General features: G+C 46.3%; 2 protein-coding genes across 9 annotated transcripts in view; both read right to left on the bottom strand.

The window, feature by feature from the left end:
• The window catches only part of SPATA22 (spermatogenesis associated 22), a 39,251-nt gene extending 33,485 nt beyond the window's left edge, over positions 1-5,766 (bottom strand). Inside the window, exons 1-2 of one of the 2 annotated variants that reach the window (XM_073235015.1) lie at positions 5,641-5,748; positions 2,305-2,383 (exon numbers count right to left, since the gene is read on the bottom strand). The gene's annotated coding sequence lies outside the window, so the exon portion shown is untranslated. Of the gene's footprint in view, positions 1-2,304; positions 2,384-5,640 lie in introns of both variants that reach the window. The other variant, XM_037022787.2, reaches the window with a different exon arrangement.
• Positions 5,767-6,572: 806 nt separating this feature from the next.
• The window catches only part of TRPV3 (transient receptor potential cation channel subfamily V member 3), a 32,054-nt gene continuing 21,807 nt past the window's right edge, over positions 6,573-16,819 (bottom strand). For 3 of the 7 annotated variants that reach the window (XM_073235008.1, XM_073235011.1, XM_073235012.1), the window contains 8 exons: positions 16,015-16,116; positions 14,764-14,837; positions 12,660-12,825; positions 11,098-11,164; positions 9,289-9,563; positions 8,176-8,306; positions 7,035-7,114; positions 6,573-6,761 (listed from right to left, as the gene is read on the bottom strand). In XM_073235008.1, the coding sequence (XP_073091109.1) occupies positions 6,664-6,761; positions 7,035-7,114; positions 8,176-8,306; positions 9,289-9,563; positions 11,098-11,164; positions 12,660-12,825; positions 14,764-14,837; positions 16,015-16,116 (993 nt within the window). In that variant the 3' untranslated portion in view covers positions 6,573-6,663. Of the gene's footprint in view, positions 6,762-7,034; positions 7,115-8,175; positions 8,307-9,288; positions 9,564-11,097; positions 11,165-11,336; positions 12,826-14,763; positions 14,838-16,014; positions 16,117-16,819 lie in introns of those variants that run through there. The other 4 variants (XM_017653096.3, XM_073235009.1, XM_017653106.3 and 1 more) reach the window with 4 other exon arrangements.

Genomic DNA, 16,819 nt, shown 5'->3' with positions numbered 1-16,819 from the left:
TTAAATTAGAATTTTAAAATTGAAATAGATTTTATATACAAAAAGTTATTAACTTGAGCATAGAATTAAGTGTATGTTTTTGAGTAATGTATAAATGCTACTAGAAAGTAATGGTGCTATCTTTAAATTTTTCATATTTAGATGAATGATAATGTATTAAGTATCCAGTCCATAAACTTTAACAATAGTTTTGATATCCGTAGATTTTTAAATGCTCTTTTGAAAATGAAATGTGAAGGAAAAATGAGGGCTGACTGTAAAGGTGACATTATGAATAAATCAAGAGACTCTGAATGGTCCTTTATCCACAGACAGTCACCCGCACAGAGCGTCGCTGCTCTGGCACGCCCACTTCTGCGCTGGCCTCAGGGGGCAGAAAGCCTCCTTCAGACATGTCGCACATCCCTTGAGAAGCTAATGTTCCTTCCCAACTTGCGGGAGTTTGAAAAGGCATATTCCTCACAGCTGTCACTTCCCATTTTGAAAGAACACATTTGTCCTTCTTTCCAACCAATGAGCAAGGAAGTGTTTGGGCTCCTGCAGCACAGGTGGTAAAGGCAGAAACAGCAGAGGACAGTGGGCAGTAGCAGAAATGTGACCTAAACCCATGTGTCTAGTTCACAAATGCACTTGCTCAAGAAAATGCCCAAATCCCTCACTGCTTCTCCTCCAAGTTCCTCAGGTGAAACATGGCCTCCCTCCCTCTCCAGCCCCTGCAGGATCCTCCACTCCCTCCTCCCTTTAGGCCGCAGCAGCCTAGTAAAGAGCATTTTTATCCCAGGATTTTTACCCTAAGGAACCCATGTTTATGGTTTCAAACATGTTTACCAAAATCATACACATATTATCTGGAACATTTCCATTCTTTCAGAGCAAATCCCATTAAGCTGAATTTCATTTTATATTCAATATTCTATACAGCACAAGCTCTAATTTTTTCAGCCTTTATTTTTGTACTTTAACGAAGTTATTTTCATCAGAATAAACTCTCTTCCTTCCAAATTCTGTAGGAAAAGTTCAATTTTTCCATCAGTTTAACATAAGTTTACCAAGCTTCCTTGTCCCACTGTGTTCCTATGTGTTTCATGTCTGAGTCTAATTTTTGTAGGTCATTTTTTCTCCAGATGTAAATTCTGGCAAAAGTACTTTATTCTTCCATCAAATTTTACTTATAAAATTTACAATGTATGATTTAGGCCATTGTGGTTTCTAGTTTGGGTATTGATTATTTCTATTATGCCTAATTTTCTCCAACTCAATATTTATAGTCTACAGAGTTGCTAATTAGATGTGATATTTTTAAAAATCTATAGCATACTGCTGCATGGCTTTAGCCACTTTCAGTTTTAGTCTATTTTTATTATTTCTGACAATCTACAGACTTGGTTTTCTCATTCATAAAATGGCAATGATCATAATATAGTGCCTCTCTCCTGGATTACTGTGCAGAATAAATGATGAATGTGTATAAGCACTAGCACGGTGCCTAGCACAGAATAATGTATGATTCAAGTTCAAATTCCTCACACAAAAGGCCCTTTCTGATCTGCCTCTCCGCCCCCCCAACCCCTCAACCTCTCTAGACTCATTTGCCTTCAAGTCCTCTATGTTCCAGTCTGCTTTGTTTTGTTTTGTTCCTATATGCCTTCACTCCCATCCTGAGGATATTGTCAGTGTCTTTTTCAATGTCTACAATCTAATAAATGCCCAATAAAGTTCGGTTGAATAAATGAGTGTGCTCAAATGTCCCTTCTCTACTGAGATGGCCTCATAATCCACAGTGTCCCTGCCTTCCCTTTGCCTTCTTTCCTAGTCACTTTCTGTGTATTCCCAGCACTCCCGAATGAAATCCACTCCATTCCACACTCTTCAGACTGTCACTATATCCCAAAGGATGGTGGGAGGGAAGTGTACTAAGCCTGCAATCCCATAGCAAAACCAGGGAAATGTTCATATTCAATAATCCCCTGTGTGAAACCTTTTAGGGGCTTCCCCTTATCCTTGATATGAAATCTCAAAGACTCACCACAGTTGGGCAAGTCCTATGTGCTCCGGCCTCTGCCCACCCCTCCAGTCCTATTTCATGTCTTTTGCCCCCTTGTTCCCAGCAATTTGGCCACACGGGCTTCATCCTCAAATGCACCAAGCTCTCTACTACGTTGGGTCCTTAGCCACATTGTTGCCTGTTCTTGATACCCTCTCCCTCCCCCACACTCCCTTTACCTGGATGACACTTATTCTTAAATGTGACTCAGGCTAGGCTAGACCACTCTGTTACACAAGCTCCTCCAGATCAGCACTTACCAGTAACCTAAGGACCTGGATCCTTGGCCAGAAGAAAGCATTGTGACCTCCCATCTCTCTTCAAGTCCCAATTCCCCACCTATTAAATGAGGATATAATACTCATCAAACCTATAAAACTGTGTTTTTAAGATAACCAATATGAACAAGCTTTATAAATAGGGAATCATACAATCTCAAAGGCTGGAAAAAAACTGCAAAATAACTTTTTACTGCAAAAAGTAATTTTTATGATATCAGGGGCCTTCACATTGAAATTAAAAGTAATTTTTATGATATCAAGAAACTGTTCATACCCATTGACTTTAACATCCTACTCCCAGAACGTATCCTATGACAGGTGTTTCCACCCCTTTTCTATCAGTTCAACCAGCATGTTCTCATTCCTAGATTATAGGATGAAGCCTATCTGAGCTAGGATGTGGATTATGTACAATTCCCATTTCTTTGCCACTCAAGAAGACACATCCTAGTGAAGGATATTATTCTGGGAATCATTTAAATTATATAAATAATTCACCAAATGCAGCATATCACATATTAATAAATTGTTTGCAAGTTCTGCAACCCATCAAGACATGACAGTGTCTTGGCATTCAAGTTGAGAATTGCCATGCTTATAACTCAAAAGAATGAGCAAATGTGTATACATATGAGGTGGGCAGTCGCCATAGGAATAATATCAGTGCTCTCAGATCCACGCCCTCATTGCCTCCTCGTGGAGGTCCTGTGTGGTAGACAGGAGATTTATAACTTTGTCTGCAGGTGGAGCCATGGTTTTATAGCCATGTAAAATGAGTTGAGAGCCAACCGGGCTTAATGGATAGAGCCCTTGCTCAGGGGTCAAATGGCCTGAACCACTAACATTTACTGTCAGTGATTTCTTGAAATGGTGCTTCAACTCCTTGATTCCCCTTTGCCTCAAACTACTTCCAGAGCAGTTGGGCGGTTCAAATGGGGTACTGGACATGAGTGCACTGTGAGATGTATACACTATACAAACGTGGCATGTGTCAGCATGCTGGCTCTGTCCTAAGCCAGGACCAAGAATAATATCAGTTCCAAAAAGCAGGCTTCCCTTTGCCCACTCATGATAAGCAGCACTAGGATTTCTAGACAGGCTTCATACTGGCATGCCCAAGACAAGGATAAAACAATTATAACAAGCAAAATAAATATTTATTAGATTTCATAAAAGTATTTCTTCAATAGCACTAAAATGTTCTTATCCTACTTAAGACTTTTTTCTTGAACAGAGAGTTTCACACACACACACACAACACTAAGAACAAGTATGTAAATTAGAATTTATAAGAATCAGGCACATTCAATGAGAACAAGGTGACGATTCTGTTTGGGACCAAGATCACAGTAAAAACATGGAAATCAAGTATAGCTTATAGGCCAGGATGATGGTCCGTCTGCCTAGGCCCTGCCCAGAGCAAAAGGACACAGGTCACCAGGCCTTGAGAAGGAGAAGAACATTCATAATACTGGCCATCTTAAGCAGGAGCCTTCTAAGAGATTAATTACTTCACAGTACAGCCTCACACACCTTCTCCCATATCCCAAGGAGGAAGGTAAACACCATTTTTTTCCAGATACATCAAGTAATGTCTAGAATTATAGATTATTCCTGAGGCAGAGTTTAACTAAAGGAAAATTTCCAGCCAGAACTGTTGTCTGAGCATGGGAGATTCCATCCTTGGAAAATACATTCCCCTTAAATTACTGAATTTAAACTACTGAAATGTAAATCATGGAGTTTTAAGATGTCCTGATACACCCATGGATTCAGTGTGGGGTGGGGTGGGGTACATGCGTGTGTGTGGTTTTGCACACACCTGTGTGCACATTTAAGTTTTAAACCTGTTACAGGGAGCATGTAGATATGCCAGCCACAAAGGCTGACTCGAATTTACTGAATAACAATGCTTTAAAAAAAATGCAGGGGGAATATGTGTGATCCAGGAATCAAACACTCCAGCTTCAGCAGCTCTGCTGCCACTCCCCACATGACCTGAAACAAGTCCACTCTCCTTTCTGAGCCTTAGTCTCCAGGTGTAAAATAAGGGAACTGGTCCTTTTAAACCAAGGCTCTTTGACTCACTGTTTCCCTTTGCCTTGGTAAACCTGCCATGGCTGAAAGCCTTGTGGGGATCAACGTCCAATACAAAAAATGCGTCCTGCCAACAAATTCCATCCAGATCCACAGACAGCAGCTCTCCAAACATGCAAAAGGACAAAGATCTCATTATTGATTTCTATTTGCCTAACCTCCCATCTATTGTTCACATGGGAAATGGAGAGTCATGGCTTTATCCATTCGCATCTGAGTCTAAACAATTCTGGAATGCCCGGCTCCATGGTGTAGACCATGGTGCTATGGATCCAAATAGCTGCCCTTCAAACCAAGACATCTGTCCTAGATAAATACAAGCCGGTAACTCCAGACACAAGACACTGATCTCCAGGCTAAGAGGACCTGAAAGCTCATTTGATTGTGACATTTAACAACATCCCTAATAAGTGCTCACCAGCTTCTGTTTAAACATCTCTCGTATCTGGAACAGTTGCTGGACTGAACTGAACCAGAATCCTTCTCTCTGAAATTTCCGACCTTTAGGACTAGTTCTGCCCATCTGGAACACATTTTGTTTTCCTGCCTCCAAGACAGTCTCCCCTAAAGCTTCTCCTCCAAAGCACATGCCTAGTGCCCGCCACCCCTGCTCACATCTGAGCTTGGTCTGACACTAACCCAGAGCACTGGTTGGCTCCGTGAGTCAGCCGGAGGGCAAAGGGCTGCTGCAGACAGTGCAGCTCTCAGACCGCATCCTCAGCCCACCCGGCCTCTCCCTGACCTGGCCCATCCGGGGCATGAGGGCCAAATGTCTACCCACCTGGGTAAACTGACACACAGAGCAACCTAGGGCAGAAAAACGGGCCAGAAGTGGACTGCTTGGCCTGCCCACCTCCGCTGGCCTCCAGTCAGACTTAACTAGCTAATTGCCAAGTTGTCTAAAGGTCAAATTTATTTTTGCACCACTTCAAATTAAAACCCATGGCTAATACAATTCCAACTCAGAAATTCCCACATGAATCCTGTCATCAGAGAACCAAGGCAGAGTAGAGTTTTCTGGTTATTTTGGCTCCAATAAGCCAGAACACTTCTCCCATCTCCCCTTCACCTCTGCTCCCATTCTGACTCTGTAACTTCATGTTGGAAATAAGCAGAAAATGAGGATATAAAAATAAGCCCCATATCTTGGCTAATGCTCCTTTCTCATATGTCCTCTCCTCAGCCTCAAAATTCACAGTTAACAAAAATATTTAATACCAGAGCAGTCCAGGTATCTTGTGAAAGTCCTCCCCTGAGGAATACTGAGGTGGAACAGTGACCTCTGAGATTCCAGATGATATAGAGCAGCGGCTGTTTCTGCCTCAGATGCAGCCACGATCCCAGCGTGCAGGCTCGCACGACTGCAGAGCCAGGGCGAGGAGACAGCCAGTGCTCTTTCACCCAGATCGCTGGTGGGGCTCATGTAGGCTTTTGTGTGTGTGAAGAAAAGCTTTTTGTCCTCGCTCTGGCCACCCTGAGGCCAAATATATAATACTTACATCCAGCCCCCAATTCCGAAAATCTAGTTCTCAGCCTTTAAAATCACCCACTTCCTCTGAAGTAACTTTCGTTCAGAACTGAAATGTCTTTTCTCTATTGAAAATAAAAACCTGTTTTAATTATGCTACTAAAAAGGTCTCTCAGTTGGAGACAGTTTGAGCCTTGGAATGCCAAGGCACCCTTTCCAAGGTAGTTCCCTGTTCTGGAAGGGCATTCCATAGCTCGCTCCCCTCCTCCCCCAGAATATCCAAGTGAGCTCAGCCCCCTGTATGTTCTGCAATGGGGTCAAGAATCCCTTTTAAACTCAGGAGACCACCTCACAGTAAGGGAGATGGTGGCATGTGTGGGCTGGGCCTGGGGACTGTCACGGAGATGATGGCAGGAAGAAAGCTCTGTTCTTCAGGCCCAGGCCCCTTCCTGCCTCTGTTCTCTCCCAGGCCAAGCCAGCCTGCAATGGGTGAGCCCAGGGACTTCACCCCGGACTGCAGGGACTGCCTGGCTCAGGACTGCTGGCCACGGGTTTATACAAACTCTTTGCCAAGTAACAAAATCCAGGGTGTTTCCCACCCAGACAAACTAACAGCTGCTGCTCAGTTCAGCCTCTTGACCAGCAAGGGTGCTTCCTGCTTCTAGGCAGGCAGAGCCAGCCTCCCAGCCCTCTGCAGAGCCCTCAGCACAGAGTCCAGGACCCAGCCTGCAGCATCAGATGGCCCATGCTCACACCAGCTCCAGATTCTGCTTCTATACCGAAGTTTCTGGAAACTCATCCATTTCATCAAATGCATTGAGCGTGGTTTTGCTGTTGCTCCTAGAAGAATCTTGGATTTTGTTGAAATCTGCTGTTTAAAAAAAATACCAATTTTATAAATAGAGCATTCTGAGATGTGTTTCCAAGTCTCCATGTACCACCTGATTTTTTTTTTTTACCACTTGATTTTTAGAAGTTATTCCAGCTAGGGTTATAAAATGTCAGAGCTGGAAGGGACATGAGAACCAATTTAATTCAACCCTCCCATTTTGCAGATGGGGTAAATGAGGGTCTTCAAGCTCCATTTGCTCAAGATTCTGTGGTCAGACAAGAGTGGTGGTCACACTTCCCAACAGCAGCATACCTGTCCGTCTCACAGGCCCGGGGTCCTCGTTGAGGAAGGAGACATGTGTTTTCCATTCAGTCCACTTCACCTCATTGATCCTGTAAACGTGATAATCATTCACACTGCTTTGCAACTGCACCTCATTTAATACAAACAAACAGCACACGTTTGGGATGTCCTAGGGCCCCCCTCTGCCCACTCCAAGGATTGGGAACACTGCAATCCTGCCCCATGTGGTCACAGTCAACTTTGTTAGCTCTAAACCTTCCCGAGCCCCCCATTTCCCAGGCCTCAAGGGATCAGTCTCCTCCAAGCATGTGGGGCCCAGAAACTCAGAGAGGTGACAGGCGACATCACAAAAAGCAGCCTTGCATGACTGGTAAAAAGCGGTCCCTGGGGAAGGAGGGGAGGACAGGGGAGGAGATGTAAGGGTGCCAGGGTTACACCTGCAGAAGTTTAACTAGGGTGAAGGTTTCACTAGGAGAAACTAGATAATGAACTCCAATAGGAGTGGCAGTGTCTCAGGTTCTGGATGGCCCCTGGAGATGATGGATTCAAGTTCACATTCAGAGACCATCTCTGGCATGAGGATGTCAAAAGTAGTAATGAGTCCGAAGCAATGGTTTCTGGGGGTGGGGATTTCAGTAAGAGAAGTAAGTTAAGGTAATGTTATCCACAAAGAAGGCGGGCTGCAGGGTCAGGCAGATAGATGGAGGTAGGGAGGCACAGACTCACCAGAAAGTTGGACATGCCACCTGTACAGACTTTTCAAAACTCAAAAAACTTGATATCTGTCAAAAGCAGCTGTCTCACTTCCCATTTGCCAGTGACAAAAGGTGGCCCGGATTCCCTGGCATCACATGAACCCACATAGGATAGAAGGACCAAGAATTGGCTGGCAAATCTCTTCTAAACCAGACAGTGGACAGGGAGAGGCCTCGGGGGCACATCCAAATGGGCAGAGAAGGCACGACTCGGGCAAGTCTCCTGTGCTCTCCCTTCTGAGGCTCGGGAGCCTCGTCCCAGGCCAGCAACCCCGGACGAGCCCACGGCTGCGGTTTGACAAGCAAGGGGCAGCACCGCTTTGCTAGTATTCACGGAGCCATCTCTCTGCACCCACCCAAAGACCACCACAAAAGTGCCCTTCTCCCGCTGTTACCGCAAACACAGTCGGAAATCTTCCTCTGCTACTTTACACAGCTCTCCCATCTGGAATCTGCTCCTCAGCCATTCTGGTAACATTTTCTCAAACTCCAGGATGGTCCTGGCTCTCTGGGGACATAAAGAAGCCTAAACACCTCACTGAGAAGCCAGCCCCCACCCCCCTACACAGACACACACAAGTACATGCACACACACACTGCCAAATGGCACTCCACCCCCACTGGTTGCTTAAACATAAATCCTCAGGGTTCAGCTAATCTACAGAATTCAGAAGTGAAAAACCAGTTAAGTTTGGGAAAGGTGTTCAAATTGCTTTAAACATGACATAAACAAGTTTTCTAGAGGTCCAGGAGCCTCCTAACTGAAAATGTCCGGATTCTGGGTTCCTACAATGAAGGGAGGTTCAGATATCATGTAGTCCCACCCCCAACCCAGACATGTTATCTCTTCATCAGTTTGGCAATAGTATGTCCAATCTCTCCTGGACAGTTAAGAAAGTCCTAATAACTACAGACTTCCGTGAGTTAAAGTAAAGCTTTTCTCCCTGTTGTTGCCTCATATACCTCAGTGATGCCTCCTGGAGCCGCAGAAGGCAGCTGCCTCCCTCCTTCACAAGGAGCTCTGCAGGTCTGTGCAGGGAGTCTCACCTGAGTTCCAACACCATGTCTTACGAGGCAGTTTCCAGTCCTCTCCCAAGCCTGATCACTCTGGACCATTCTGTGAGTTAGTGTCTCAGCATGTAAGACCCACAGTGTGTAGGAGTGTTTTGGCCAGGATGGAGGAGAACAAAGTCATCAGCTTCTACATCCTAGACTTCTCTTAATGCGGTCTAAGGTCACACTTCAATATCCACATATCATACTATTAACTCTGAGCAGAGCACACCCACAAGCCTGAGTTCCTCTCACATGTGCTGTTGTCTAGCCACACTCCCTAAAACCTACACTCAAAGGACTAGACTAAGGCTTCCTCAAACCTGGCCAACCGCAGGAAGCTTATACAGATTCCCAGGTCCCATCCCAGCCCCACCTGTGCAGGTGGTTGGCAATAGCGTGTGTGGGACTGAGTTCTCAGGAAGGCCTCCAACCAGGGTCTCTGTCAGGCTCACCTGCAAGCGCCAGATGTGCTCACTCTCCTTGGAGACATTCTCCACAGTCTCTCCCATCAGGGCAATGAGCATGTTGAGGAGGAGAACAAAGGTGAGGATGACATAGGTGATGAGCAGGAAAAGAAACAGGATGGGGTACTTGGAGTTCTGCTGGATGTTCAGGTCACCCAGGCCGATGGTGAGCTTGAAGAGTTCCAGCACCGCATCACTGAAGCTGCCGTAGGAACTGCAGCCCTTACTGTCCTTGGAACACTTCTCGATCAGCGAGGCCAGGGCTGGGAGGACATGACAGGGCGCTCTCCTCAGTCTCTCTGCCTGGGAAATCGCCTACAGGCTCATACACACCTGCACGCACCCACACACCCACACACGCCCTGCAGGCCTGCTGCTCCTTCTCTCTGGCCATATAAATTCCATCTTCAGTTGCAGCTCCTCCAGAAGCCTCATCGACCTGGTGCTTGGCCTCAACCTCCTGTAGAAAGCCCTTCCCACCCATGTCTAACAAAGCCTATACTCTTCTCTCCCTCCTCTACCCCACCACTCAGCCTTTGATCACTCAGAGCCTTGCGGAGTTGCTAATTGGAATCTATGTGTGTCCCTGGCTACCCACTCAGGCTCTCTTGGTTTGAGTTTACTTTCCGTAGCCTGGGTGACCTCCCTCCCAAGACTGTGAGGTCCTGAGTCTCCTCCTGATTCTCTGTAGTGAGATCCCCTCGCCAAGGCCTGGGACTCTTTCTTTCCTTTCCAACACACCGCAGTAGTGGCTTGGTACTGAATGAAGGAAGGAACAGATGACCAAATTAATTAGCGACTAAATGGATGGATGAATATACAAGCAAGTGAAGGAGGAAATAAATGAGCAAACTGTGGCCCAGCAAAGGTACCAGACAGATAGGAACCGCTGCCTAACTTCAAATGCCAGTGATCACTTGGGGGATGGGGGAACTGACATGGGAAGATAACAGCATATCTCTCTATGCAGAGGTTAGAAATAAACTCAGGTTGTTCTGTCCCCTCTGCTGTAAATAGGAAGATTTAAGAAGGAACTGCCCTTAAGAGCAAAAAATGTATCTCGATGGTTGCAATTTGGGGAAAATAATAAAAATAGATCAGAATGGGTCACAAATACTTCTAATTATAGAAGCTAATAAGTATAAGTGTGATATTATTAAACAGGAATGAAATTACATGCCACTCTTTGAAGAGCTAGAACAATATTTAACTATGTTGCTAGCAGCAAGATACAGTAAGAAAATTTTCTCCAATTCTAATTTGTGTAATAAAGAATTTGACTGGCTTTTGTCCCTCAGAAAAAAAGAAGGACATTCTCCACCCCCAGTCCCCAGCAGACCAGAGGCTCTCACAGACAAGTCTGAAGAGTAACATGATGTGGATGGCCAGAAGTGGTTGCCTTACTCCTTGTTTTTAAAGACCATCAATCACATTTCTGGAAATTTAAGTTTCCCCATCTGTAAAATGTGGCCGAAAACACCTGCCAAGCCCATCTGAGGTTGTGAGGACCTTCAAGATGAGGGATGTGAAAGTGGGAAGCTATCCCACAATGTGGATGGATAAGAGGGGCAGCTGTGGTTCTAAGCGTCAGTTACCTTGTGATTAAGGATGATGACTCCCCCCTGACCGAGATGCTGAGAAAAGTAAAAAGATAATGCTTGGAAAATGCTAAGCGTGGCAAGTGTTCCATTGGTAGGTGATGCCATTGTTGCTGAGGCTGCTAAGTGCTTTGTCCTTTTGACATCTGTATAAAGCACTTTACCAGGTGGAAACTACTATTATTTATAGATCAATTACCTACTCCAAATCCAAGTAAGAACAGGATATACACAAACAAGAACTTCAGAACATCATGCAAAATGACCTACAGAGAAAGAAACACAATTCAGGGGTCAGGTTTGAGCACACAGTCACTGAACAATTATCTCCTTACTGCTTCCCGCCCTTGCCCAGCCCCCACCCTAACCAAGCCTTCTCTCAGGCCGTGCCCCGCCCCTGTGTTCCCCCACCCCCCCACCCCAAATCTGATGCCCCAAAGCTCGCATCTGGGCCGCCCCACTAAGAAGCCTCATCTTCAGCTGTCGCTCCCCTCCCTCCTCCCTCCAGACACTCAGCCTGCCTCTGTCCCTGCTAATTCGCCCTGTACATGAGCACCTGTCTTCACAGAGTCTCACGTCTGGAATGCTCACACTTTCTGGGGTGCCAGAGCCCACCTCACAAGAGCGGACTGTTACATTTTCTTGAATTTTGTGAGCTGCTGTTAAGCACAGCCATTATTAAAAATTCAATCATATAAACATAATTAAACTACATTAAAAACAAAGATAATAAATATTCAAAGCTCATCACTTCTTAGTTATTTTACAGTTCTCTATGCTCTTAAGGTTATTTGTATCTGTTGTAGTCATACAATGGAAATACTACATAATGGTGTGTGACTGTGCATCTCTTTCCAACTGTGTTCAGTGACATACTGGTAGCTAGAAATCAGCCTTGATGGGAGAGTTGACACCATGGAAATTGGTAAGTGTTATAAATCACAAACTGATTCATTGTTTCACTGAGTCTAGATCTAGACTTAGGACAGCAATGGAGAAAAATGTTAAGGCAGATCAAACTTAAAAACATGTCTTATCTATAGCTGTTACATTGTGAATAGTGTAATATTATTAATGAGATGGTCTTCTAGTATTTGAAAACTGTTATCCAGTTCAGCAAATAAGTGGCTCATATCACTGACAAGCAAGTCAAGTTCTAACATGAGTCTTCATTGCATCACTTTCGTCTTATTCCCTAGAGTAAAGAAAAATATCAGCCAGCGTTTACTGGGACAACATTTTACCAATTGCAACCACAGGCTGGTAACAGATGCAAGAGTTCAACAGTCAACAAATTATCCTGCCAGACTTAACTAGCTATGTGGAATTTATAGTAAAGAGCACTGAATATTATATTATTATGTGTAAATTGTATATTTATCCTTCATATGGTTAAAATTTATAACAAACATATCTGTATAAGTATACATATGTATAAATATATATGTATGTGTGTATGTGTATAATTTTCCCAGAGAGATGGTTTGCTAAATATGTACAAGCACACCACTGCCTGGAGCGAGAATGTTCCTTCATGACGTGTATTCCTTCCCAGTGCCCAACAAGCTGGGCATTTTAAGGTCTGGACACTTAAAATTTGATCAAAGGCAAAGGGAGACAGTGGTATTTGGGAGAAAGAGCAGTGACCTCTCCCTTGGGCAAGCCCGTTTTGCTCTCCAGACCTCAGTTTCCTCATCTGAAAAATGGACATTCCCTGAGGGGCTGCTGCATGTCCCTGAGGCTCGGGAGCCCCCAACACACCTTCTGGATCATGACGCTGTACATGCCCATGGACTGGAATCCCCGCGTGTAGTAGAGCATGTTCGCCCAGCCCAGGGCCATGGCCAGCACAAGGCAGGCAAGGTACTCTTTGTAGGCAAACAAGTACAAGAAGACAGACAGTATCACAAGCACAGCCTGGACAAAACTGTTCAGGAGACACAGGAGACAAGGGCCTTACTTACTTCTCAGTAGCAGGGTAGAAACTCAAGCCCCCATCCTCCCTCACACCCCTGAACTGCCATCCTGGTGGCGGCTACTGACCATTCGGGCCGGGCTGCCCCGGACACACCCAGACTACATCTCAAACCCAGCTTGGCAGACCGCACTGCCAGATGCGAGCCAGGCCAGCAGTGGGCTGGTCGCGGCCGACAGGGACTTGGTAAAAATACAGATCCCCGAGACCCGGAGATATTCCAGTCTGGAAGGCCTGGGGTGCAGCCCAGAGGCTATGTATTTTTTAAATCACCCACAAAGACTGGGGGACCACTGAGGTACACTGAGGGTGCGGTGAGTGCATTTTTAACTGTAACGACAAAAGCTGACAGCATGTATACTTGAGAGCAAATCAAAACAAAAGTCCCCCATAACCTACTTTTAAAAATCTCTTTAGAAACTATGATATATGCTAAATGATAGGTTAAATGGAGTTTGATTGCACAACCATATGAACATACTTAGTCCTTCTGAACTATACACTTAAAAATAGTTAAGATGGTAACTTTTATGTTTTGTGTATTTTACCACAATTTAAAACATTTTAAGTGCAATAAATATCAAACATACATAATACCAAAATCTACTCCTAACTCATATATACACCATCAATTATGCAAACATCTGGGAAAGAAACCTTCTCTTGCTTATAACATCAGGCGGCCTCCACAATTATAAAACATCTAACTAGTTAATGTTAGGACACAGGCACCCCTGTCTGTCTTGTGCAAGTGAAAAGCAAATATTTAGGGACTGACGCATTTGGGACTGACCTGAGGAAGCATATCTATGCCTTCCGCTATATTAACAAATCAAATAAGCAGCAGAAGAGCAGGACAGTGCATTGGTGCTTGTCATCTGCACTAAAGCAGTGGCTGTGTAAATGGATTTGTCTCTGGGATCGCCATACTTCCTCAACGACAGCCACCCCCACTGTGGCCTACATCATGGGACACTGCTGTACCTGGCCTGTATGTTCACTGCAGTCCCTAGGTGTCCCACCTGCCCACAGGGATGAAGAACTCCATTCACACCTCTGGAAGGCATGTACATACTTTATTTAAAGCACTGGGGTATTTGGAAACATCAGGCCAAGATTTGAGGTCCTATAGATCCAGCCTCCCAAATGCTGAGAAGAGGGACTTTGGTGAGGCCGAAAGAACTATACAGCCAACACTCTTCATCCCAGGATGCAGAATCTCTTCCATTCACATGAGAGCCACGCTGAATCAGCCTCCATTCGTACAGAGGTGGGGGTCACGTAAGCATCTGATGCCAGCTGCACATGACCTCATTCAGAGAGGTTGCTGAGCTGGGCTCCCTGGCGGGGCCCCATGGGAACTGAAGGTGACCCAGAGGCTGGGATGGTTTCAGCACCACAAAAACTCCTCATGACTGGGGATGACTCCCTGCCCTGCTCTGGACCTCAGCTTTCATCCTACAGGGGAGACTCAATTTCTCAAGGGTCTTTCAGCCCTGATCTGCTAGGGTCCAAGATGGCAACTTCTAGACCCTGTATGACCGAGAGGCACTGGCCCAACCATCCCTCCATAAAAAAAGTGAACAGCCCTGCTAAGCCTCTCCCTGCCCTCTCCGTGCCACCTGCCGCCTGCAGCTCTGTAGCAGGATGAGTCTGCCGTCACTACAGCCAGGTGGTGGGCACTGTCCCAGGGTTTCCTGGTCCTCTCCATGGGCATCTATATGCCTCTCCGACTAGAAGGGAGAGAGAAGGACCCAGACATGTGACTACAGCAGGATGACGGGGACATGGCGACATGGTAGGGTGGCCATTCCAGAAGGACAGAGCAGCCACCGTATAAGACTTGAGCCCTGCCTGGGAGGTGGTGACCAAGGGGACAGACCTACTTACAAGACGAAGTGAAACCAGGCATCTGAGAGGATGGACTGCAGATCTGAGGGTCTCAGCAGGAAGATCGCAATGCCCTGAGGCCACAGAGGAAAGAAAAGCTGTACCTTCTCCATGCCTCTCCCTGGAGGACCTGAGCAAAGTGCTGTTCCCCCAGAACTGTGTCAGTGAAACTCAGCGTGATGGTGCAGTCAGAGTCTAGGCGAGGGTTACGGAAGGGATCTGAGCCTCACAGGAAGAGGTAGCCCCAGGGTAAGAGGGGATGCTCCCCAAATTCTCTCATTGCTCTCCCTCTCACCCCCATCCTCTCCCCAGAACCTGCCAGGCAGCATAGCCACCTGCTCTCTGCCATTCCCCAGACAGCCTAGTCTCCAGCCTCTGAGCCTTTGTTCATGCTGTTCCCTATGTCTGCCCTGTAATGTCCTTCTCCCCAGTGTCCTTATGCCCAATCCTACCCTCCCAGAGTAAGTGCATCTCTGCCTTCAAGACTTCCCTCCTTCCCCTGCCCCCAGATAAAAGCCATCCCACTCCCCCTGAGCGCTGGTCTGAACCCAACATCGGGCCCTGTTCATGGTCTCTTAAAGTCTAGGTGTTTATGTTCATCTGAAATTCCCTACCAGACTGTGAGCTCAAACATGACAAACTCCCTTCCTCCCTGTCACCTCCCCTAGGGTCCTACATATAGAAGGTGTTCAGAATATACCAGTTGATTCATTGGTTGGATGGATATGATGGATGGATGGATGGATGATGGATGGATGGATGGACGGATGGATGGATGGATGATGGATGATGGATGGATGGATGGATGGATGGATGGATGGATGGATGGATGGAGCAATCAACTGATAAACAGATGGAAAGAAGGAAGGTGGGTGAAGGGTGGAAGGACAGCAGGTAAGGATGAGTGGGTATTTAATAAGTGAATGAGTGGCTGGCTGATGATAGAAGGCAAGTGATTGAATGGATAGAGGGGAGAAAAAGATGGAAGAATAGATAAGTGGCTGATAGATGGACAGACAGATGGAAGATGGATAGATTAAGTAGATAAGATAGGCCTGCTTTTTTCTTATTCTTTTCTTATTCTTATTTCTTCTTTATTCCCATTCTGTAACAAAGAAATCTAAAGCATACAAATGAAATGGCTTCCCAAAGCTTCCCTGTTGTAATGGCAGAACACGGCTGATTAAAGCCCAGCCTGCTGTCACCTGCCTGCCTTGCAGGCCAGTCTGGAAGGATTAGTGGTCCACTCACCTCTTTCACAGAAATGCACATGGCCCAGATGAGCACAAACATCCTTCCTAAGAGCTGCAGCCACCCCATCTTGTGTGTCAGGGCCAAGGGGTGTGGGAGAGCCTGGAAAGAAGGGAAATGGGTAGAGGATGGGAGCGAGGAGGGCAGGAGTGGGGCCAGCCCTGAAGGGACCACGCACGCACACATGCTGAACCCTGAAGCTGTCCCAGAGGCCAGCACGAAGCCTGGTATTCTGAGATCAGGCTGAGAAGCCGAAATCTGCACTGGGCAACCAAAGGAACAGCAGCCCCGCCCCTGCCCTCCCCACCCACAGTGGGAACCCGGAACTCCACAGCGAGGAATGTGCCCCAACCCATGGCCACAACCCTCACACCTGGTGGCGTTTGTCTACACCTGAACCTGTCTGCATCTAGATACTCACAGGGCTTCATGACAACTAAGTAAAGCTGAAACTCTGCGCCTGTGTAATGGATGGGAAATTGAGGTCCAGAGTGGTGGGAAAACTTGTCCAAGTGACCTCCTCCTCTTCCCATTTCCTGTGGTCTTCACGGCAGAAACACCCAACCAGCTCTAGATTTAGACAGAGCCTGGGCAGGGCCTGGGTCTCCTAATCCTCCAGCTCTCCCCCTAACACAGGTCAGCCTGGGGCTGAGCACAGGGGTCTTAGCTAAACACTGGAGACATACTCAGTTCCCTGGACACCGTGAAGGACGACAGCTGGGGAGCCCCTGGTTTTCCATTTGCACATGGGACTGCTCCAACCTCCTGCAGCTCTGACCACCGCAAACCCACCTCAAGGGGCCCC

The sequence above is a fragment of the Manis javanica genome, chromosome 4 (genome assembly GCF_040802235.1).
Source record: "Manis javanica isolate MJ-LG chromosome 4, MJ_LKY, whole genome shotgun sequence".
Lineage (NCBI taxonomy): Eukaryota > Metazoa > Chordata > Mammalia > Pholidota > Manidae > Manis > Manis javanica.
This window is presented reverse-complemented; position numbering and strand designations above follow the sequence as displayed.